The 22,840-nt window shown below is 50.1% G+C and overlaps 1 protein-coding gene across 1 annotated transcript; it reads right to left on the bottom strand.

The window, feature by feature from the left end:
• Positions 1 to 15,951: 15,951 nt before the first annotated feature.
• Positions 15,952 to 22,301, bottom strand: LOC140912232 (serine protease 27). Its single transcript, XM_073346362.1, has 6 exons — positions 22,190 to 22,301; positions 20,218 to 20,250; positions 19,797 to 19,983; positions 19,374 to 19,645; positions 16,567 to 16,736; positions 15,952 to 16,233 (listed from the first exon to the last, which is right to left on the bottom strand). Exons 1-6 carry the CDS (start codon positions 22,299 to 22,301, stop codon positions 15,952 to 15,954), a joined length of 1,056 nt encoding a protein of 351 aa, XP_073202463.1.
• Between the last annotated feature and the right edge of the window lie 539 nt (positions 22,302 to 22,840).

Genomic DNA, 22,840 nt, shown 5'->3' with positions numbered 1-22,840 from the left:
TGTATAAGTAGGGGCATAGCGAGCAGATCGAGGGATGTGATCGTTCCCCTCTATTCGACATTGGTGAGGCCTCATCTGGAGTACTGTGTCCAGTTTTGGGCCCCACACTACAAGAAGGATGTGGATAAATTGGAGAGAGTCCAGCGAAGGGCAACAAAAATGATTCGGGGTCTGGAACACATGAGTTATGAGGAGAGGCTGAGGGAGCTGGGATTGTTTAGTCTGCAGAAGAGAAGAATGAGGGGGGATTTGATAGCTGCTTTCAACTACCTGAGAGGTGGTTCCAGAGAGGATGGTTCTAGACTATTCTCAGTGGTAGAAGAGGACAGGACAAGGAGTAATGGTCTCAAGTTGCAGTGGGGGAGGTTTAGGTTGGATATTAGGAAAAATTTTTTCACTAGGAGGGTGGTGAAGCACTGCAATGCGTTACCTAGGGAGGTGGTAGAATCTCCTTCCTTAGAGGTTTTTAAGGTCAGGCTTGACAAAGCCCTGGCTGGGATGATTTAATTGGGGATCGGTCCTGCTTTGAGCAGGGGGTTGGACTAGATGACCTCCTGAGGTCCCTTCCAACCCTGATCTTCTATGATTCTATGATTCTATGTGCCAGCAATGCCCCTCTGCCATGTACATTGGCCAAACTGGACAGTCTCTATGTAAAAGAATAAATGGACACAAATCAGACGTCAAGAATTAGAACATTCTAAAACCAGACGGAGAACACTTCAATCTCTCTGGTCACTCGATTACAGACCTAAAAGTGGCAATTCTTCGACAAAAAAACTTCAGAAACAGACTCCAAGAACAGGTTTCAGAGTAACAGCCGTGTTCGTCTGTATTCGCAAAAAGAACAGGAGTCCTTGTGGCACCTTAGAGACTAACCAATTTATTTGAAAAAAGAAAAGGAGTACTTGTGGCACCTTAGAGACTAACCAATTTATTTGAGCATGAGCTTTCGTGAGCTACAGCTCACTTCATCGGATGCATGCCGTGGAAACTGCAGCAGACTTTATTTATACACAGAGAATATGAAACAATACCTCCTCCCACCCCACTGTCCTGCTGGTAATAGCCAGCAGGAGAGTGAGTTTGTGTGTGTGTGTCCCCGGGGAAAAAGGGTGGGGGGTGAGAAAGCCTGGATTTGTGCTGGAAATGGCCCAACTTGATTATCATGCACATTGTGGGGAGAGTGGTCACTTTGGATGGGCTACATTCATAAACCAGTCGGAGAACACTTCAATCTCTCTGGTCACGCAATCACAGACATGAAGGTCGCTATCTTAAAACAAAAAAACTTCGAATCCAGACTCCAGCGAGAAACTGCTGAATTGGAATTCATTTGCAAATTGGATACTATTAATTTAGGCTTAAATAGAGACTGGGAGTGGCTAAGTCATTATGCAAGGTAGCCTATTTCCTCTTGTTTTTTCCTACCCCCCCCCCAGATGTTCTGGTTTAACTTGGATTTAAACTTGGAGAGTGGTCAGTTTGGATGAGCTATTACCAGCAGGAGAGTGAGTTTGTGTGTGTATGGGGGTGGGGGTGTGTGAGAAAACCTGGATTTGTGCTGGAAATGACCCACCTTAATTATGCACATTGTAGGGAGAGTGGTCACTTTGGATGAGCTATTACCAGCAGGAGAGTGAGTTTGTGTGTGTGGTTTTTGGGAGGGGGGTGAGGGGGTGAGAGAACCTGGATTTGTGCAGGAAATAGCCCAACTTGATTATCATGCACATTGTGTAAAGAGTTGTCACTTTGGATGGGCTATCACCAGCAGGAGAGTGAATTTGTGTGGGGGGGTGGAGGGTGAGAAAACCTGGATTTGTGCTGGAAATGGCCCAACCTGATGATCACTTTAGATAAGCTATTACCAGCAGGACAGTGGGGTGGGAGGAGGTATTGTTTCATATTCTCTGTGTATAAATAAAGTCTGCTGCAGTTTCCACGGCATGCATCCGATGAAGTGAGCTGTAGCTCACGAAAGCTCATGCTCAAATAAATTGGTTAGTCTCTAAGGTGCCACAAGTCCTCCTTTTCTTTAGACTCCAAGAAGAGACTGCTGAATTGGAATTAATTTGTAAACTGGATACAATTAACTTAGGCTTGAATAGAGACTGGGAGTGGATGGGTCATTACACAAAGTAAAACTATTTCCCCTTGTCTATTTCCCCTCCTGCTGTTCTTGTAAACTGCTGGAAATGGCCCACCTTGATTATCACTACAAAAGGTTCCCGCCCCCGCTCTCCTGCTGGTAATAGCTCACCTTTCCTGATCACTCTCGTTACAATCTGTCTGGTAACACCCATTGTTTCGTGTTCTCTGTGTATATAAATCTCCCCGCTGTATTTTCCACTGAATGCATCCGATGAAGTGAGCTGTAGCTCACGAAAGCTTATGCTCTAATAAATTGGTTAGTCTCTAAGGTGCCTCAAGTCCTCCTTTTCTTTTTATGGATACAGACTAACACGGCTGCTACTCTGAAAACAAGAAGAAGCAATGTTAGAAATACTGAGCCTTAAAATGGCTCTGTATAATCAGACTGTCACTTGGATAAAAGTACATGAAAACTCTGTAAGCACAAAAAAAATAGTTACACCTTATGTAAAAATTGATATGGATCATGTTATAGAAGTTAAACTATGGAAGGAATGTGCATTTGCCCCAGAACACGTGCAGGGTATATTGTAGAAGGGGCAAAAGAAATGCAAACATACCATGCTACTTCATTAAAATGCTATTCGGGCTCCAAAGGGAGCCACGATAGGTTGTGTTTTCTTTGTCAGATTGCTGTGTGTTTTGGAAGCAGAAGTTAAAAGTAATCAAAACTCTGGTGAAATTTGATTGTGTCCCTTTTCACGAAAGCTTATGCTCCAATAAATTGGTTAGTCTCTAAGGTGCCCCAAGTCCTCCTTTTCTTTTTAAGGTAACTTTAATAAATTTAATGATAATAAGTACCCCTGTGACAATGAATAGTGTGTATGATTTTTGGAAAAATCCTTTAAGGTCATATGGTAATGATGCTTCTCAGCTATTACCTGTAAATAAACTTAAAGCTTAACACAGCAGGAAAAACATTATAAACTTGCTCTGCTGTATAAGAAGGGAAACTGAGGTACCCCACCTCAGGGATTTATTGACTAAACAGTGGGATAATTTCCCCATAACCCTTAAAAGATAGAAACCATTGAAACCTGGCCTGCCTATAGAACAAACACAGGAAAATATGGGGGTAATTCCTCTGTTTTGCCTGCAATCAGCAAGGGTATTTGGAAAAGAAATATTTTAAGCAATAATCTGCCACCCCGAAAGGGGTAGAAATGTTCTTTTTGTCTTTCAGAAAATCAGGAAAAGAGCAACCCAATACCATGAATCTACTGTCGCAACAGAAATTGTGTTCTGTGTTCTATGTTTTGTCTTGTGTTTTGTCTTGTTGCTAGCACTGTTGTGTGTTTAAAAAAAAAAACAAAACTAAACACACCTGCAGGTAATTAAGAATAAATTAAGCTCTCTGTCCCAGCTACAGGACAGCCTGATACAAAAAGAAAGGGAAAAAAAGATCACTGTTTGATACTTATCAGTACAAATGGATGCAGTATGTTTCTAGCATTATAAAACCAGACCTGTTAATTGGGGAAATTGTTGTCAAAATTGCACACCAACAGTCCCTGGAGGCAAAGGTATGGAAGGTTAGCCCACTCCCCATATTACACATGGGATCCTTCTGGCTACCCCGGACCCCGAGCCAGTGGGCTGGGGAGGGAGGGAAGCTATTGGACACTAGAGGCCGCACCGAATGGACTCCTCAAAGGTGGAAGTGTCTCCCCTTGCCTGTTGCCCAGAGCCTTGTAGTAAAGATATATCACTAGGATCGCGTATGTGGGGTGAATTGGAATCACAAACTCAAATTGCCTCCCAGTACCTTCTCTTGAATAGGCTACATAGAAAGTGACACTGACGATTATTAAATCTTAGTGTCAAAAGGGGGATTATGTTGGATCATATTAAAGAAGTTCTGTATTAAAATCACAGATGAGTTTCAGAGTAGCAGCCGTGTTCGTCTGTATCCGCAGAAAGAACAGGAGGACTGGTGGCACCTTAGAGACTCACAAATTTATTGTAGCATAAGCTTTCGTGAGCTGCTTATGCTCAAATAAATTTGCTAGTCTCTAAGGTGCCACCAGTCCTCCTTTTCTTTTTACAAACGAGTTTGATTCCCCATAGTTTAAATTCCAGGGTATTACTAATTAATTACTAATTGGTTTTTGGCTGCTAATTGTGTTCGTACATCCTAAGACAGAGTCTGTTCTCAAAGCTATACTTTGTAACAACAACTACTCACACTGAGAGAGACTCCAAGCAATACTCTGTAACAACAGAAACAGCACCCAGAGACTCCCCGCCCTTTTGTTGTATTTATCTCACTTTGTTAACAATTGTGATTAAAATAGAGATAGAGGATGGATGGGGATGGAGGCTTGGGGTGGATAAGAAATGAATGATCAGGGAGCCTAAGAATCTAGTGTCCATCAGCCGAAGAAGGCGTCAAGTGGACACAACCAGAGGACCCCGGAGGGCAGACTGGAACCCACCCAACAGCCTCAAGGATGGGAGAACCGAAGAACAAGATCACACCTGGCAGCACAGAGCCGTCAGGAATGTGCCATCTGCTGATTGATTCAGCAACAGCGTGATGAAGCAATTCCTATAGACTGGCATAGGAAGAAATTCCTATAAAAATGGACTCTAGAAAGTGAGAACTTTGGGGTCTGATTCTGCAAACCAACTTCCAGGAGAGTCAGATGAGCATCCGACAAGGCCCTGCTCCCTCCTCGTGTCCAGGCCACCTGGCCAGTGGCTTGGCACGAGCAACTCTAAGGCTGGTAACTATGATAACAACCTTGCAGAACCTGTGTGTGTGTGTTTGTATGAATGAATGTGTGAATAAATATGAGATTGAATGGCATGTTATAGCTAGAACTAACTGCTTACTGTGATTCTTTCTGTATTCACAATAAATGTGGCATTTTCCCTTTTCCCCTTTAATAAGATCCTGCTGGTTTTTATTTTATGGTATAACAGAAGAACCATGTCTCCTGGGGCCCTGGCTGGAAGGACCAGGTCACCTGGGGCCCTGGCTGGAAGGACCAGGTCACCTGGGGCCCTGGCTGGAAGGACCAGGTCTCCTGGGGCCCTGGCTGGAAGGACCAGGTCACCTGGGGCCCTGGCTGGAAGGACCAGGTCTCCTGGGGCCCTGGCTGGAAGGACCAGGTCTCCTGGGGCCCTGGCTGGAAGGACCAGGTCACCTGGGGCCCTGGCTGGAAGGACCAGGTCACCTGGGGCCCTGGCTGGAAGGACCAGGTCTCCTGGGGCCCTGGCTGGAAGGACCAGGTCTCCTGGGGCCCTGGCTGGAAGGACCAGGTCACCTGGGGCCCTGGCTGGAAGGACCAGGTCTCCTGGGGCCCTGGCTGGAAGGACCAGGTCTCCTGGACCTGGGATGGGCTGTACAAACCCCACAAGGGGAAGCAGATGGTTAAGGAGCAGCTCTGGGCCAGGAGGCCTCACCCAGCCTCACCTGCCTGGCACCCTCTCACTGGGGGTACAGTGCAGCTCAGTCGGGGGGCCAGTGAAAGGGAGCCGACCATGCCACCTGGAGCAGACCCCAGAGAGCCTGTGAGTGAGGGGGAAGAGCCCCTGGCGCCCTTTCAGTTGAAGACAGGTTGTAAGCCAATAGCTGGACCCCTGCTTGGCCTCTGGAGAGGCAAAGGGGGTGCTGGGCAGTAGAAGGTGATCCACGGAGGAGGCTAGCTGAAACCCTTGCCCAAGCAATGCACCTGAACCGCCAGCCCCGGGGGGTGGGAGGGCACAGGTTCCCCTACTGCCAGCCCCACAGACTTGAGGCACTAGGGGGACAGGAAAGAAGTGCTCTGACCCTCCCCTCCCCCCCCCCCGCCCCATCACAGGGCCCTGGCTAGAAGGATCCTGTCTCCTGGGTCCCTGGCTAGAGGGGTCTGGTGGGTGAGAGCGGGGCTGGGGGCCAGGACTCCTGGGTTCTGTCCCCAGCTCTGGGAGGGGAGCGGGGTGGGGGGGGTTGGGGAGCCAGGACTCCTGGGTTCTCTCCCCAGCTCTGGGAGGGGAGCGGGGTGGGGGGGGTTGGGGAGCCAGGACTCCTGGGTTCTCTCCCCCGCTCTGGGAGGGGAGCGGGGTGGGGGGGGTTGGGGAGCCAGGACTCCTGGGTTCTCTCCCCAGCTCTGGGAGGGGAGCGGGGTGGGGGGGGTTGGGGAGCCAGGACTCCTGGGTTCTCTCCCCCGCTCTGGGAGGGGAGCGGGGTGGGGGGGGCTGGGGGCCAGGGCTCCTGGGTTCTCTCCCGGCTCTGGGAGGGGAGCGGGGTCCAGTGGGTTAGAGCAGGGGGCTGGGATCCTGGACTCCTGGGGTCTATCCCTCCCAGGGGAGGGGTCTGAGGGCTAGTAGATTACATCACGAGTGTTAATTTCGGCCACTGGGATCATCACAAAATGCTGCCAGGCTAATTCCTGCCAGGCTGGGATGACTGAACGTGGCAGACAGGAGGGAGGGGATGCAGCAGCCAGGCTCAGTGGTCACTGCAGCCCTTCCCAGGGTGGCTCCCATCAATCATATGCCTATCACCACGCCAAGGCAGCCATTACTGGGGAGTGCCTCCCTGGGACCTCCCTGTCTCTGCTGAGAGGCCTTGACTTCTTGACCTTTTACTGTGTGAGGCAAAGGAAACCATGGGAGCCAGGACTCCTGGGTTCTATCCCCAGCACTGGGAGGGGAGTGGGGTCTAGTGGGTAGAGCGGGGCGGGGGGAGGGAGCCAGGGCTATCTTTAGGGCTGGGAGGGGTCTAGAAAGCTCTGTGTATCATGCAGTCACTTACAGGTGTGCAAATCAGCTCTCAAACACTCCTCTGGCCGGAAATCTCCCTGGCCCATATATCAAGAGGAAACTGTAAAGCCGGTGCCTTCCTCAAATGAAGCATATTCCCCTAATCAGTGGCAACAGTGTGCTGTTGTTCCCTTCCTTTTCGCTGCCCACAGGATTTATTCCCATCCTGGCTGTGCAAGATCCCAGCTGATTTCCCCATCGCTGCCTCATGCCTGCTTCGGGTTCTGGGGAGGATTTGGGCAGCTGATCTCAGAGGTGGGCCCCCCGTTCTGATTTCGGGACATAGCTATTCTTGTAGCCTTCGCTTTCTGGGCAAGAGATAAGTGCCTTATAAAGGCTGATGGGGCCAGATCTTTAGCTGCTGTACACTGAAATCGGGGGGGGGGGGGGGGGGAAGGGGTGTCAGTCTGGATTTAGCCCCGGGGTCACCGAGATCATACTCCTATCCCTATTAAATGCGGTGTCATCAAACAGATCCCGGGAAGTGGCATTAACCAGTTCCCCATGCTGGTGCAAGCGCAGAACAGAGGGACAGCCCCTGGCCTGCTTCTTTTCTTCCCCCTTTCGCTCAACGACGGGAGCTTTGTGCTCTTTTGAGACCGCGAGACCGCCCGTTTGGACCCCGTGACTCAGAAATTTCACTCCGAAGCCAGTTCGCTGAGCCAATACAGCATCGCTTCTCAACACTGCCCTCTAGGGACCGGCTGATGCAATGGGACGCCCCAGCCTGGTCGGGAAGCATCGGTGTCATGAATTTGCTCGGGCTGCCAGACCTCTGGTCGGAGGCCCAAAGCACAGGGAGAAAGCAGAACCCTCCCTAGTTAAGGCTAGAAGGGGCTGTTCAATCACCTAGTCCGGCCGCCCATATTTCACGGGCCCGAAAATTTCTCCCGCGTCCCCCTCTATTGAAGTCTGTAACTTGCGCTGGGCTAATGCGTTTTCCAGATAGGTGCCCAGGCTGGCTAGGAAGCCATCAGCCGCTGCCCATCAGGATTTGTTCTAACGGTTGATCCCCCGTGTGACCACCGGCTGCCAACTGGCAAAGGGCACGGGGTGCATAAGATTTTACAGGGCTTCCCTAGGTCGGATGTCTGCATGTGAGGTCTCTGCTGAGAGCCGGTAGCCCGCTGGCCGTCACAATCCTTGTGAACTGGGTGTATGGAGACTGTCGAAGGAGCTGTGTACCTCCTCTGCAAATTCTGTTCTGCAAGCCAGAAAGTTAAGGCAGGAGGCAGGCGGTGGGGGGCGGGGGGGTAACGCACTCTGCCTGCTCGCTTGTGCGAAGTGTGTCGTCTGTCTCCCAACGGGGCCCCGTCACAAGAGCGCCTCCCCCTGGCCGGGCGTGGCGTGGCGGCTTCCTTCGCCCACGGCGCCCTCTGCTGGCGGCCACTCTGCCGCTGCGGTGCGCGCTCTTCCCGCGCGTCACAGCGCCCCCTATTCCCGGCTCACTGCATCGTCCCCCCCTTCCGCGGCGTCACAACGTCTCCCTGGGACCAGCGGCTCCCGGTGGGGCCTGTGCCGGCCCTGTGCCCGTGGCTGGCAGAGAAACCCTCTACCCCGGGTTGCAGCCCAGGTCCCTGCTGTAACCGGCAGCCAAGGCCTGCACAAGCCCCCATCCTGGCTGCTGCTTCTCTGGGCGTCTTCCTTTCCCCACAGCTCCCCTGGGACTTTCTCCTCTCTTCCCTCAGAGTCAGAGAGAGCCTCTCCCCCCAGCTGCGTCAAACGTCCTCTCTTTATAACCCTTTCCCAGCTTCGCCCCCACCTGGGCTGTGTCAGCAATTCCACACGTATAACCGCCCCCCCCGCCCCGAGGCGCTCTTTCGATGCACCTGTGAAGGTTAATCGGCCTCTTCTGGGCCCCCTTAACCCCTTGAGGGCAGGCGTGGGGTGAGAACCCCATCACCAGCCCAGCATTAAGCAAGAGATGGGGCTTTCTGGTCAGTTCCTTTCTTGCAGATTTCGCAATCAGCAGGGAGGGGGTGCCAGCAGGCCTTAATTTGTAATGAAAGAGATCCTGGGGCTGGAGCAGTTTTTTTGCATTCATCACTGATGCGACAAGCCCAGAGCTGCCGGGGCTCTGACCTGCCGGGGCTCTGGACCTGCCGAGCCCAGAGCTGCCGGGGCTCTGACCTGTCGGGGCTCTGGACCTGCCGAGCCCAGAGCTGCCGGGGCTCTGACCTGCCGGGGCTCTGGACCTGCCGAGCCCAGAGCTGCCGGGGCTCTGACCTGCCGGGGCTCTGGACCTGCCGAGCCCAGAGCTGCCGGGGCTCTGACCTGCCGGGGCTCTGGACCTGCCAAGCCCAGAGGTGCTGGGGCTCAGCCCTGGCACAAATTAAGCACTGGGCGCCAGGTTTGGGAATAAGGAGAACGGGCCGTTCTGGGGCAAAGGGACGGGCAAGATCCTTTGCCGAGGAAGCAACTTGACCGTGCGTTTGCCTGGTGGCCGGAGGATCACAGCCAAACCTGGCTGTAAATCGCTGTCAGGGTCTTTGGCTGGGCAATATTTAGCTAGGCAGGAGAGTATCTTGTCAGCTACGCTGCGGGTTCGGCGTTCATTTTCCATGCAGGCAGCCGCTGGTTTCCAATGCTTCTCCTTGCTGTCACTAGGCTCGCTGTGCCGTGTGACATGCACTCCGACCTGCGGTCACTGGCAGCCCCTCTAAGGGCCGCGTGCTCAGCTGGAGCTGGTAAGCTGGGGCGCCCTGGGAAGCAGATCTCTGTGAATGCTATGAGCCTCCAGCGGACCGGGGAGACGTTCAAGGCCCGGAGCGTACCTGCTGCTAATCCATAGAGCGAGAGCGGGGCCTGCGTGGGCCGAGAGGGCCGGGGTTTGTATTGCCTGCGGCTGATAAATCAGGGGCCTGAACCAGGGGTGCCAGAACCGGGGCTGGGGGGGTCCACGTCCCCATCACTTTTTATCTGCTTTAAGGACGAGTGATGGGAGGAGGGGGCGGAGCCTCAGGGGAAGAGGCGGAGCATGGGAGGGGCATCCAGGGAGAGGCAGAGCAGGGGCAGGGTCTCGGGGTGAGGGGTGGACCAGGCAGCGGGGCCACGGCTTGGGCACTGGTGGCCCTCCGCTTCCAGGGAGCTTCCGGCACTCCTGGGCTGAACCCCAGTGGGCAGGTGGTGAAGAGGCAGCCCCGGGTACCCCCGGGAAGCGTGTGTGTGTGGGGGGGTACAAATGTACCCCAAACGTGTCACCCGGCGTTCTCGTCCCTTGGTTGCCAAAAAAGCCAGCCGGCTAGCAAATGCAGCAGTGGCCGCCACCACGTTTGCCCAAGCTCAGCGGCCCGGAAGCGCCGGAAGCAAGGTGGAGAACGCGGTGAAGGTATATGCTCCGACCACGGCGCGGGGAGGCTGAGATGTGTGTGCGTTTCTCTGCTCCCCCCAAATCAAGACGCCGCCCCAGTGAGTGAAACAGACCGAGCTCTGTACGCTTCCTATCATTTTCTCTCGCCCTCGGACCGTTTCTGTGGCTCCTCTCTGAATTTTTGCACGGCCGTTTTAACCTGCGCCTGCCCAGAAGTGGACGCAATGTCTCACCGGTACCGAGGTAGAATCACCGCACAAGCCCTTTGAGGTGCAGCATCAGGCGGGGAGCTCACACTGAGTTTTCCTTGTCCATTATGACCTCTTCAATCTTTCCACCCGGGATCCTTCTTAAGGGGATGGGAATTTTGGCTCCAATTTTAAGGCCGGCTCAACCATGAAACAGCATGAAAAACAAGAAGCTGGCCACCGGGATTTCTCATCCAACTGATACGGCCAGATCCCAAGTTATCTCCCGTCGCGATCAACACGGGTTTCAACTGAGTCTTGGCGACGCCTCACCCATTATCACAACTGTCAACAACACCTCCCGTGTCACCTAATTGTTGCTGAGCTTTGGAGGGTTATATAAGTTCTTTTGCCTGACAGACGCTGGGGTGATTTTGCAAATGCACGAGGTTGAAAAAATCGGGACTGCACGATGTATTATCTGTGGGATGGTAGCCCCCAGAGTCACCAATCATGTCAGGCGCTGCACAGACCCCGACCACCATCAGGTCTTCTGTTGTGTTTGGTGCTGTACAGACCCACCCCAACTAAGATCAGGGCTCCTCAGACCTAATGATCGTAATTTTTCTTTAATGATCATTTTAGAACTGAGGGTAACCAATACGGTGCCATCTGTCTGAATCTGCAGGCAGCCTGAACAAATGGTTCGCTGACAGATGGAATGTAATGGGCTCAATGGAGTGTTAACTCTGAAACCTAATGATAATAATGGGCATGGGTTGGAACTGACATGGGGGCACCTGCCTGAGACTGCAGAGAGCCTGGCATGGTAGCCCCAAGAGGCATGTGTCCTGCTAACCCTATATTGTGAGTGTTCATTAATTCTGAAGTCTAACGATAAACACGATTGGAACTGAGGGGAATTTTTTCAACCAAAACTGGTAAGCCAGAAAAAAAAATGGAGGTTTGGTGACCCCCAAAAATGTTTTGTGGATTTGTGTTGGTTTTGCTAAATTTCTTTTATCAAAGGCAAGTCAGAAAAAATCAAACATTTTTTAAACAAAATGCTTTGATTTTTCATTTTGAGATTTCATTTTGTTTTATTAGGAACACCATTAAAAAGGTTGAAAAATATCGAAAAGGTTTGATTTCATTTGGTTCAAAAAGATGGTGTGTGTAATTTAATTTCAAGAAACATCAGCAGTGTTTCAAAGTGGTTGCAAGATTGGGGTTTTTTGCTCCGAAACAAAGTGGCATTTTGAGAGTTCCTTCAGCTGAAATGTAAGAAAATGAAAACTGTTTCAAATCGGCTGAAACATTTTGATCTTTTTCAGTTTGCAATGACTTCTTTGTTCAAGCTTCCTTGTCATTTAACTTAACCCCCCCCCCGAAATGTTTAAAAAACAGCTGAAAAGTTTCAATTTTTTCGAAATGAAACATTTCATTTGACCCCAAATGAATTTTTGGGGGGCATTTTCGATTCGCTAAAAAAGTCTAAAATCTAATTTTTTGGTTCAACCCATCCCACCCCCCAGTTTTCAAAAAAATCCCTTATTTGCCCAGTGCTAGATGTGCCATTTCATGGCCGATTGGAACAAAACAAGGAGGATTGTATTGTATAGGGACCTACCTGCTTTGAAATCCCAAGTGGGTGGGGCTTATGCTGTGGGAGGAGCGAAGGAGAGCCACACCCCTTATTTCCCTTATTCCCCCCGCCCCTGGATTGTAAATAGACACAGCTTCGATTCATTTTTGCATCAAAGGCTTTTTATTAACAATAGATGCGGAAAGCTATGTCACATCAAGAGCAGAATTGACCCCCTCCCAAACAGTGTGTATGTGTATGTCTGAAATGGGGGTGTGTGTGTGTTAATTCCTTACCCCTAGACTGACCCCAGCCCCTCCCTTTATGACTTCTCACAGCCTCCCCCTGTGAGGTAGGACAGTTTTACAAACTCCGTTTGACAGATGTGGGGTGGGAACTGAGGGAAGCCAATTGACTGGCCCAAGGTCACACTGTAAACTGCTGGCAGAGCTGGGAGCAGAATACAACCCCCCCACTCCCATTAGACCCACTCGCCTCGGTGAGCTGGGAATAGAACCCAGGAGTCCTGACTCCAATCCCACCACCTCTAACCACTACTCCCCTCTAAAAGGCAGACACAGAACCCAGGAGTCCTGGATCCCAGGCCCCCCTGCTCTAACCACTAGACCCCACTCCCCTGTCAAAGCTGGGAAGAGAACATAGGAGTCCTGGTTCCCAGCCCTCCCCTCCCAGGATAGAACCCAGGAGTCCGGGCTCCCAGCCCACCTTCCACTAAGTACTAGATCCCACAGCTGGAGAACAAACCCAGGAGTCCTGGCTCCAGACTCTGTGCTGTAACCACTGGACACTGTGGTCCTGCCACCCACTTTTGTGAATGTTAAATGAGAACAAAAGCATGAACTATATTGCAAGTTAAAGTCAGAGAGTATTTTAACTAGAGAAAAGATCAGAAAATTCAGTGGTCCCCTTAAATTTGCCCCGGTGGAATTTAATAGTTTGATGTAAAAGAAGTTCCTTCCAATTAAAGCTGTTCCAGATCTGGAATTCCTTATATTTTGGGGGGGAGGCATGGGGGGGAATGCTTTCCGATTCAGAATGAATCCCTCCAAAATTTTAAAAGTTTCCATGAAACAAAATTTTTGAAAAATTCAAGTTTTGAATTTGATTTTTTAAAATTTCAGTTTATGTTCTTGCTCTTTTCATATTATGGTTTTCTTTCCTGTAATGTATCATGTAAAACACATTTCTAACTGAAAAGTCATTTCCAGATTTTTAAGAAATGGAATGTATTGTTCTGATTCAAACATTTTTGTTCTGATTTCCACTTTTCTGTATGTGGTTGGTCTTTTTATTTTATAATGTATAAGTTAAAATACAGTTTGAAATGAAAAGTCAGAACTTTTCAATCTGATCAAAATGTTCCATTCCGATGTCAGCTTTTCTTATCATCTCTTTATTTTAAAATAAAATACAAGATCAAGAGAAAGAGCGTGTGTGTATGTGGGATAGTATCTTATATTCTCTCCTCTGTAGACTATAAAGCATGATAAATTTCAAAACAAAGTATCATAAAGTTTCATTTCAATTTCAACTTCACTGTTCTTGTCATTTCTTCATCCTGTATTTTATTTTGTATTGTTTCATTTATATATATATATATATATATAATTTTTATTCTAGTCTACTCAACTTAGAATATAAAATAAAATCCATTTCAAAAGGAAAAATTGCAATATTTAATTTCAGCTTTGCTTTTCTTGATCTTGCATTTTATTTTGCATTTCATTTTCTATTTTCTATTTTATTTTATAGTCTCCTATATTATTAATATATTTAATTTCTTGATCTTGTGTTTTATTTCCTAGTTCATTTCTATATTTTGAATTTTATTTTATAGACGACTATATTCATGTATTTCAAATCACTTTGAAATTAAAAACTGGAACATTTTAACCTGATAGACATGTTTCAAATGGGGTTTGACTTTTCATTTCTTGATCTTGTATTTTATTTTACGTTAGCGTCTATTCAATTCAAGTAGTATTTATAATAGAATGGAAAATCAAATCAATTTCAAAATAAAAAGTCCTTTCAAAAATGAAAAATCAAAACGTTTCTTTGTCTTTTCTTGTCTTGTCATCTCTTGATCTTCGACTGTATTTTACTGTATATTATTTCCACTTTTATATTTTTTAATTTTATTTTCTCGCCTATTCTTTATTATTTACAACAGAAGAGAAAATCGAATCCATTTGAAAGTGAAATACAATTTTGAAATGAAATTTCCTTGAAATTGACCTGTCCTCATTTTGATGTCAATGAATCAGCCACAAAATATTCCATCCCAACCACAAAATATTCCATCAAAGAAATGTTTCCATCTAATTGGAGCGGATCTCATTTCTCCCCCAACACAACTCTCCTGGGGATTAAAAAGCGTATCCAATTCTAGTTTCCTAGGCCAAGTCTCGGTAGGCTGACTGGTTTTTATCTTAGCTGAGTGTGAATCAGTGAATCAGCCGAGTGTGAATCAGCCACTGATTTTAAATTCTCCAGGGCAGGTTTTTTCATTCATCGCTATTGAAACGTTCTGAGGGGGGAATGAAAAACTACCAAGCCCTTCCAAAAAATAAAAATATGGAATCTCATCTACACTGGGTTTATATTGTCAGATCTCTGTCTTGGTAGGGGAGATAGATAGATAGATAGATAGATAGAAGGGGGTCTTTGGGGATGTATGGATAGACAGACAGATAGAGGGGTGTGTATAGGAATGGATAAATGGGTGGATGGAGAGGTGTATGGGGATAATAGAGGAGGTGCGTGGGGATGGATGGATGGATAGATAGATACATGGGGTGCATAGGGATTGATTGATTGATAGCTAGAGGTAGGTGCATGGAGATAGATAGATAGACAGTGTGATGGGGTGGACTAGTCCCAAAGGCCCCTGTTGGACACTTCAGGGTCCTGCCTCACCCATCCCAGGAAAGGAGCAGTGGAGAGGTCCTCCAAGCGGCCTCGAATGGTTGTGAGGAAGAAACCAATCAGAGGGGCTATTAGAACGGCTAATCAGGGACCAGCAGGGCCATATCAAAGGAGCTGCGGAATAGAGGAGCACTAGCAGTCAACTGCTGCTTGGAGCTGGAGAAGAAAGGACAGCATGCCTGGCTGGAAGAGCAGCAGGACCACTGACGGCTAAGTGGGGGCAGGGACCAGGGGAGCAATGAAGGAGCTCCTAGCTCGCTGCTAGGACTGAGTAGGGACTGAGCCCAGCTGGAGGGCCACAGGAAGATAGTGTTTCCACGGAGGAAGCCCTGGAGATATGCCCCATACCAGGAAGGGCTACTTAAAGACTGAGCCCAGGGAGGGCTAGAGAGACACCACCAGAGGGGTACACAGGTAGGCCCTGGTGGACTGTATGTCCTGGAAGGGATCTGTTCTGACTCGGCCGGAGGGCTGAGTCCGTGAGAAAACCACCCGAGAACCACTGAAGGGGGTCACCAGAACTGAAAGAACGCAGACACACCCAACCAGAGGGGGCGCTCACGAGAGGTGGTTGCAGACCCCGTTACAGACAGATAGATAGATTAGATGGGGGATATGGAGATTAGGGATGGATGGATGGATGGAGGCATGTGTGTATGGGGATATGCAGACAGACAGAGCAGGGCATAGAGAGGCCAACAGACGGAAAGTCAGTGGCTCTGGAGACAGACAGATCAATAAATAGGGCTTGGATCAGAGAGATGAGAAAGTTGGGCTGTGGATGGCTGCAGAAGGACAGACAGACAGATGCTGAGTTTGCTCACACTGCCCTGTCCCCCCGCGGGTGTGAGCGAGCGTGGCGGGGGTGCATGCCCTCCTCAGGAGGTCTGTGCATGGGGCAGTGCCCCCTGGGGGGGCTGTACCGACAGGGCAGGTGCACCGACAGATCCCACCCCCCTTCCCAGCCTGGGGACAGGATGGGAGGTGGTCCAGCCACCCCTCCCCCCCGGTAGCCCTTTCTAGACCTCCATGAGGAGCCGCCCCATGAGCAGCAGCAGCCAGGTGGTCATGCCTGTCCTTGCGGCCCAGCCAGTCGCAGCGTTGCCAAGCATGTTCCTCCCCTTCTCGTCTGGCACAAACTCGATATCGGGGATGTGTCTGTGGATCCAGGCCTCGTAGGAGGTGAGGCGGATGTAGACCCCAGGGCGGTTCTTGATGGCACAGCCTTCGCCCCAGCTGATGATCCCGGCCAACAGCCACTCCTTGGACACCTTGCAGACCAGCGGGCCACCGGAGTCCCCCTGTGGGGGCAGAGACGGGGGTGTCGGAAGGAGAGCGGAGAGCGGCGCTGGGGATCGGGGCCTTGTGTGCGTGTGAGCAGCCCTGGCTCATGCTGGAGTGAATCAGGCTAAATGGAACACCCGGCTAGACAGGCTGGTCCAGGGTAGCAGAGAAGGGGCGGGATACCAGGCTAGATGGGCCCATGGGTCTGACCCAGGGTGAAAGGCAGGATACTGGGCTAGATGGGCCCATGGACCAGCAGGGAGGGGGCGGGATACCAGGCTAGATGGGTTCATGGGTCTGAACCAGGGAGGGTGTCAGGACTCCGCCTTCCCTGGCCAGGAGGCACTCACCTTGCATGTATCCTTCATGCCCTCAGCATACCCGGCACACATCATGTCGTTCTGGATGGACTTGGGCGGGAAGTTCTTGCCCACCACCGTGTTGTAGAGATCCCTGCAGGTCTCCTGGTCTATAATGGGCACTTGAAGCTTCTGGAGGGTCTGTGGAGCTGGCAGGTCCTCTGGGAATAGAATCATAGACCATAGAATCATAGACCATCAGGGTTGGAAGGGACCTCAGGAGGTCATCTAGTCCAACCCCCTGCTCAAAGCAGGACCAATCCCCAATTTTTGCCCTAGATCCCTAAATGGCCCCCTCAAGGATTGAACTCACAACCCTGCGTTTAGCAGGCCAATGCTCAAACCACTGAGCTATCCCTCCCCCCCCCCCCCCGAAGGAGAGCCAGAGACAATGGTGAGGGGCCCAGATGGCTCTGAAGCAGAGCCATCGATTCTAAAGGGAGTGGAGGATGGGGGGAGATCAGAGCATCTCCCCTCTCATCCAGAGCAGTCGTCCATATCGGGTGCTATCACACAGTCCCCGTGGGAACATCTGTGTGCAGGTGATGGGCCTTGTTCAGTCAAGGGGAATCTCTCTGGATTCAACGGTGGACGTTCATTGTTTGAATTGTTGTTTAACAACAAAAACATAAGTTTTCATCACCCAAGATTTGTTTAACCTTTTTTTTGGTGGGGAGGGAGGTCGGTTTCAAATGATCAGGCTCTGTTTTGGGAGGTTTGCTTTTCATTGGTTGTTGGGTTTTGTTTATTGACTATCGTTTCTTTGTTTGGGTTTCATTGATTAGGTTTGCAGTTTGGCTTATCAGTTTTCCTTTCTCAGGTAGTGGGTTTCATTTGCTGGGTTTCTGGTTTCATTGATCTGTTTTTGTGTTTTGCTTGTTGAGTGCTTTACTGGGGTTTGGGTTTCATGTCTCACATTTCATTTAAGGGATTTTGTTTCTCGGGCTTTGGGTTGTTTCATGTATTATTTATTGGGTATTGTTTATCGGGTTTTATGTTGCCATGATCGGGTATTATTTGTCAGGTTTCGTATTTCTGTTATCAGTTATTGTTTATTGGTTTCCATGATTGGTATTGGTTATCGGGTTTCATGTTGCATTTATTGGCTATTGCTCATTGGGTTTCATATTTCCACTATTGGATACTGCTTATTTGTTTCCATTATTGGGTATTATTCATCAGGTTTCATGTTGCTATTATTGGATATTGTTCATTGGGTTTTTTGTTTCCATTATCGATATCATTTATCGGGTTTCATGTTGCATTTATCGGGTATTATTCATTGGGTTTCACATTTCCGTTATTGGGTATTGTTGATCGGTTTCTATTATCAGGTATTATTCATCAGGTTTCATGTTGCCATTATTGGGTATTGTTTACTGGGTTTCACTTTTCCATTATCGGCATTGTTTCTGGGTTTCATGTTACATTTATCGAATCTTGTATATCAGGTTTCATGTTTCTGTTGTCAGTAGACTTGGAAGGATTAGATTTTTATCAGTAAATGTTGGTAGACATCAGTCTCACCGAACACACACACAAACGGACGAGAAAATATTTCCATCGATGGTAACAGAAATTTACACATATCCTTTGTATATTTTGACGTGATTTCGACAATTTGTGTTAGCAGTTATAAAGCTTTCACTCTTTGAAATCAGTGTCTGCAGTCATTCAATAATTACTGTCTGACGCAGCCTGTTTTCGGATGGCCCCCCATAATTCCCCACAATTGAACATTTTAATTGATAAAAATAAAAAGATGCTTAAAACTCATAATTTTGGGCAACTGTGAAAATTTGCATGGATAAAAGTAAGAAAAAAAAGCTTAAAAACAAATATCGGTATCTGGTTGAAATGATAAAAAAAAAAAATCAAATTCTACCAAGGCTAGTTATCAGATCTTTTTTATCGGGTTCTGTTTTTCCGTTACCAGTTTTCCTGTTTCATTTATTGGGTTCCGTTTATTGGGTTTGGTGTTTTCTTGATCAGGTTTCATTTATTGGGCTTGCATTTTCATTTCTTTCTTCATTGTGTTTCATTTATTTTATTTCATTTGTCATTTATCTCGTTTCCTTTGTAGCTTATTGTGGTTTGTTTATCTTATTTCATTTACTGTTTATTGTATTTCACTTATTGTTGTTTGTTTTTCATTTATCGCATGCCACTTATCGTTGATTGGGTTTTGCTTATTGGGTTTCCTTCTATCACCTTCCATTTTTATCATGTTTTGTTTCTTATGTTTCATTGATTGTTGATGGTGTTTTACTGATCAGGTAGTGTTTGTTGGGTTTCCTTTGTCATGTTTTTTTTTACCACTGATCATGTTTTGTTTATTGGTTTTGTTTGTTGTATTCCTTTTATCATTTCTCAGGTTTGTGTATCAGTTTCATTTATCATGTTCTGTTTATCGTTTATTGCGTTTGGTTTATCAGTTGTGCTCCTTTAATCATTTATTGGGTTTTGTTTTTAGGTTGGTCATTTATTGGGTTGCGTTGTTAGGTTTTCTTTATCAATTGCATTCATCGGTTTCTGTGTTTTGTTTCTCGGGATCCGATTTTGTTTACCGGTTCCCCAGTTTCCCCCTTTTCGAATCCCCCCACAAAGTTCTTCTTCGTAGACCATTTGCCATCATGAATCATCTCGGGAAAAGAAATCTCAAATCCTGAACCTACTAAATAACCATCCCTTCCTCTGCATCCTTCACCCCAACTGCTGACTCCCACCTGCCCCTCGAGTCCACCGCTTCCCTAGTTTCTCTGCCCCAGTGCCATGATCCCAGCTCCAAAGACACCTACCACCTTCCTGGATGTTGCCCCAGCCAGTCACCCAGCATTTCATGCCTGCTGGGAACTGAACAGAGGCCGTTGGGAGGCAGATGGGGAGGATATAATTGGTGAATTGGATGGGTCTCTCCAGCTCCACCAAGGCTATGTCACCGCTGGAGGATTCCCCTGAGTATATCGGGTGGCGGATGATGCGTCTCACGCCCAAGGACAGCTTGTGAGGTTGACTGTTGGCCAACTTGTTGACTCCCAGTAGCACCGCATAGTTGGAGGTGTCCATACTCCTGAGAATGGAGAGAGGAGTCAGAAAAAGGGGTTGGGTGGGGGGGCTGCGGGCTGGGATTGGGGGGCACCGGCAGCGCTGGGGGTCAGAGGAGCCCAGGACTGGGACAGCAGGGGGGCTGCGGGTCGGGATCAAGGGACGTTGACACTCACCGTTGGAAGCAATGAGCTGCCGTCACCACCCACTGGTTGGAGATGAGGGATCCCCCACACAGGTGTTTGTTGTACCAGAGCAGACTTGCCTGCCAGGGCCATTCGCCCTCCATCGAATCCTCACCCCCCACGCTCCGGTACTGAGCTCTGGGGCGGCCACATACTGGGGAGAAGGAGGCGGGGGATGCTCAGACAGGCTGGGGGGGATTGCTGGAGCTAGCAGAAAACAGCTGGGTACATCTGGGGCTCATCCCCACACCCCTGCCCTAGGCAGATCTTGAACCAGCCCCACGTTGGGCCCTGGCTGGATCCGTCTCCCACAGCAGAACCAGACAGAGCCCCGATCCAATTGGCTGCTGGGAGCCAGCTGCCTGGGTAACCCCAGCTGTTACTAATGGGGAGGGAGGGACCAGAAACTCACCTCTATTGGACCGGATCATGTGGGTGCTGGGAACTGAAAGAGATCAGAGAGAAGGTAAGAGATCAGACCCGTGGGCCCACCGAGCCCAGTGTCCTTCCCCCTCCCTGCCAACTGGGATCAGATCACGGGCAAAATATCTCCCCAGCCTTCCTGAGTTTGACACTGGCTTCTCCTCTGAGGCATGAAGTTTGTAGCCCAATCTATATGTGTGGTCCTCGGCCAGGGGTTCTCAAACTTTTATTCCTGGGCCCCCCTTTGAAAATATATCAGGTTGTGATGGTCCCCCTCCCCCCTCGACTTTTGGTACTGGACATAGTTTTTGCGGTATCTGGTGCAGATCCCTGCAGAGCTAGGTAACTATACCAGGCCACCCTTCAGAGCTGGGCTCCCGGCCAGCAGCTGCCACTCTCTGGCCACCCAGCTCTGAAGGCGAGGGAAAAGGACGAGCAAGGACCGAAAAAGGAGTTCATGTCCGTGAAAACCTGGACGTATGGAAACCGGATACAATTTTGGTGATCTTGCAACCCCCCCCCCCACAGTAGCCTTGCGACCCCCTTTTGGGACAGGACCCCCAGTTTGAGAAACACTGTCTCTAAGCGTGTAGGGAATTTCTCTCCTTCCTCCAGATATTCCGCACTTTGGCTTGAAATCCTGGGAAAACTCGTGACCCTGTCGCGTCCTGCAGCAGGGCGATCTGCAGGTTAACTGAGTTCTACATTAGGCTTTATTGCCATTGGTCAGTCCCACCCACATTCACATCGCTTGGCACTGTGTTTTTAGCTACCCAGGACCTACCTCGTGCCACGTGTGAAATCAGCACTCATCTCCCGCGGAGGGTGGGACAATAAATCAGTTTTCACGGCAGCAGACAGATCAGGGCCCCGTTCTGCCAGGCGCTGCACAGACCCCCCACGACGGAGATCACTGCACAGCCCGCTGACTGAGATCAGAGCCGCTATTGTGCCCAGCACTGTACAGACCCTGTGACCAAGATCAGGGCTCCCCTTGTCCCAGCCACCACCCAGACACAGAGAGAGAGAGAGGCAGTCCCCGGCCCAAAGAATTTCCGGTCTGAATAACAAAGAGAGACAAAGGGCGGGGGAGGGAGGGGGGAAACTGAGGCACAGAGTGGCCTAAATCATACTGGCTCTCTGATCAGAAGCCATTGAGAGCTGAAAGAACACCTTCCTTCTTAAGGCTGGGCATGACATAACCACCGCCGGCTAATGTGGGTGTGAGGCAAACTCCCCCATGGGGCGGGCGGGGGGACCCACAGCTGCCTCCTGCAGGGACCGTAGCACTTTCCAGCCGGGGTGACAGGAGCTGCAGACAGGATACTGGACTAGAAGGGCCCATGGGGCTTATCCGGGGGGTGGCAGGATACAAGGCTAGATGGATCCATTAGTTTCATCTACTACAGATGCTGTCATGGGGACAGGTCCAGGATTTCCCAATGTGAATCTAAGTTGAACTGGAGGTTTCCGGGCCCCCATCTCTGTGGTCTGAACTTCCCCAGGAGCAAATTTGACAGGCCAGGGGTCCCAGGGCAGCTGCAACTGGCCGAACCCCTGTCTACCCACTCCCCTGTCCTCAGGCCTCTGATGAGGAGGAGGGGGGAGGCAGATTGTAAGGCCAAGGGGGTGGGGGGAGGGGGTTCAGGCTGGCCTCTGTGACTGACCCCATTCGGGGCCCCTTGGCTTTCCCAGCCCTACAAGCGCCTTCTCCCTGCGTGGAGCTGACGCCCAGGCCCCGAGGAGGAGAGGTGACGCGAGGGCAGATGATGCTGAGTCACTGTCAGGGCTGGGAATAGAACCCAGGAGTCCTGGCTCCCAAGCCCCCTGCTCTGACCTCTCAATCCCACTCCCCTGCCAGAGCCAGGGTGAGAACCCAGGAGTCCTGGCTCCCAACCCCCACGCTCTAACCCACTAGACCCCACTCTCCTGCCTTCCCTTCCCCGAGTCCTGGCTCTCACCTCTGGAGAGCGATTCCATCTCGTTGCAGCCTTTCCAGTAGAAATCCAGCGTGCTGGCAGCCGTCCCTGTCAGCCCGGCCAGGACGAGGAGCCGCAGCCCCCCCCAGCCCATCACCCATCCCTTCTGGGCAGCTCCTCGTCCCTCCCCCATACCACTCCTGAAGGGTACAAGCACAGCCTCTCCTGCGAGGCAGCCAACGAACAGCTGCCGGGTGCCCTCTGGGGCTCGGGACTCCTATATACCCAGGCGAGCAGGGCGGGGAACAAAGTGGCCCAACTCGTTCTAGGTGAGGATCCTAAGCTTTGCTCCAACTTGTGTGTGGTGGAACCCAGGAGTCCTGGCTCCTAGCACCACCCCCACGCTGCTCTAACCCACTAGCCACACTCCCCTCCCACAGCCGGGATAGAAACCAGGAGTCCTGGCTCCCAGCCCCCCCACCCTAACCATTAGACTGCACTCCCCTCTCAGAGATGGGGATGGAACCCAGGAGTCCTGGCTCCCAGCCCCCCCTGCTCTAACCCACTAGACCCCACACCCCTCCCATTCTGCTGGGCACTGCGCAGACCCTGCCCAAGACTGGGGCCCCTGATGGACACCCGTGAATGTTCAGTGCTGGGATTTTATTACAGTAATCGGGTTAGTATAGTAAT

This window comes from Lepidochelys kempii, chromosome 6, assembly GCF_965140285.1.
Source record: "Lepidochelys kempii isolate rLepKem1 chromosome 6, rLepKem1.hap1, whole genome shotgun sequence".
NCBI lineage: Eukaryota > Metazoa > Chordata > Testudines > Cheloniidae > Lepidochelys > Lepidochelys kempii.
The sequence above is the reverse complement of the archived record's forward strand: the minus strand, read 5'-3'. Positions and strand labels throughout refer to the sequence as shown.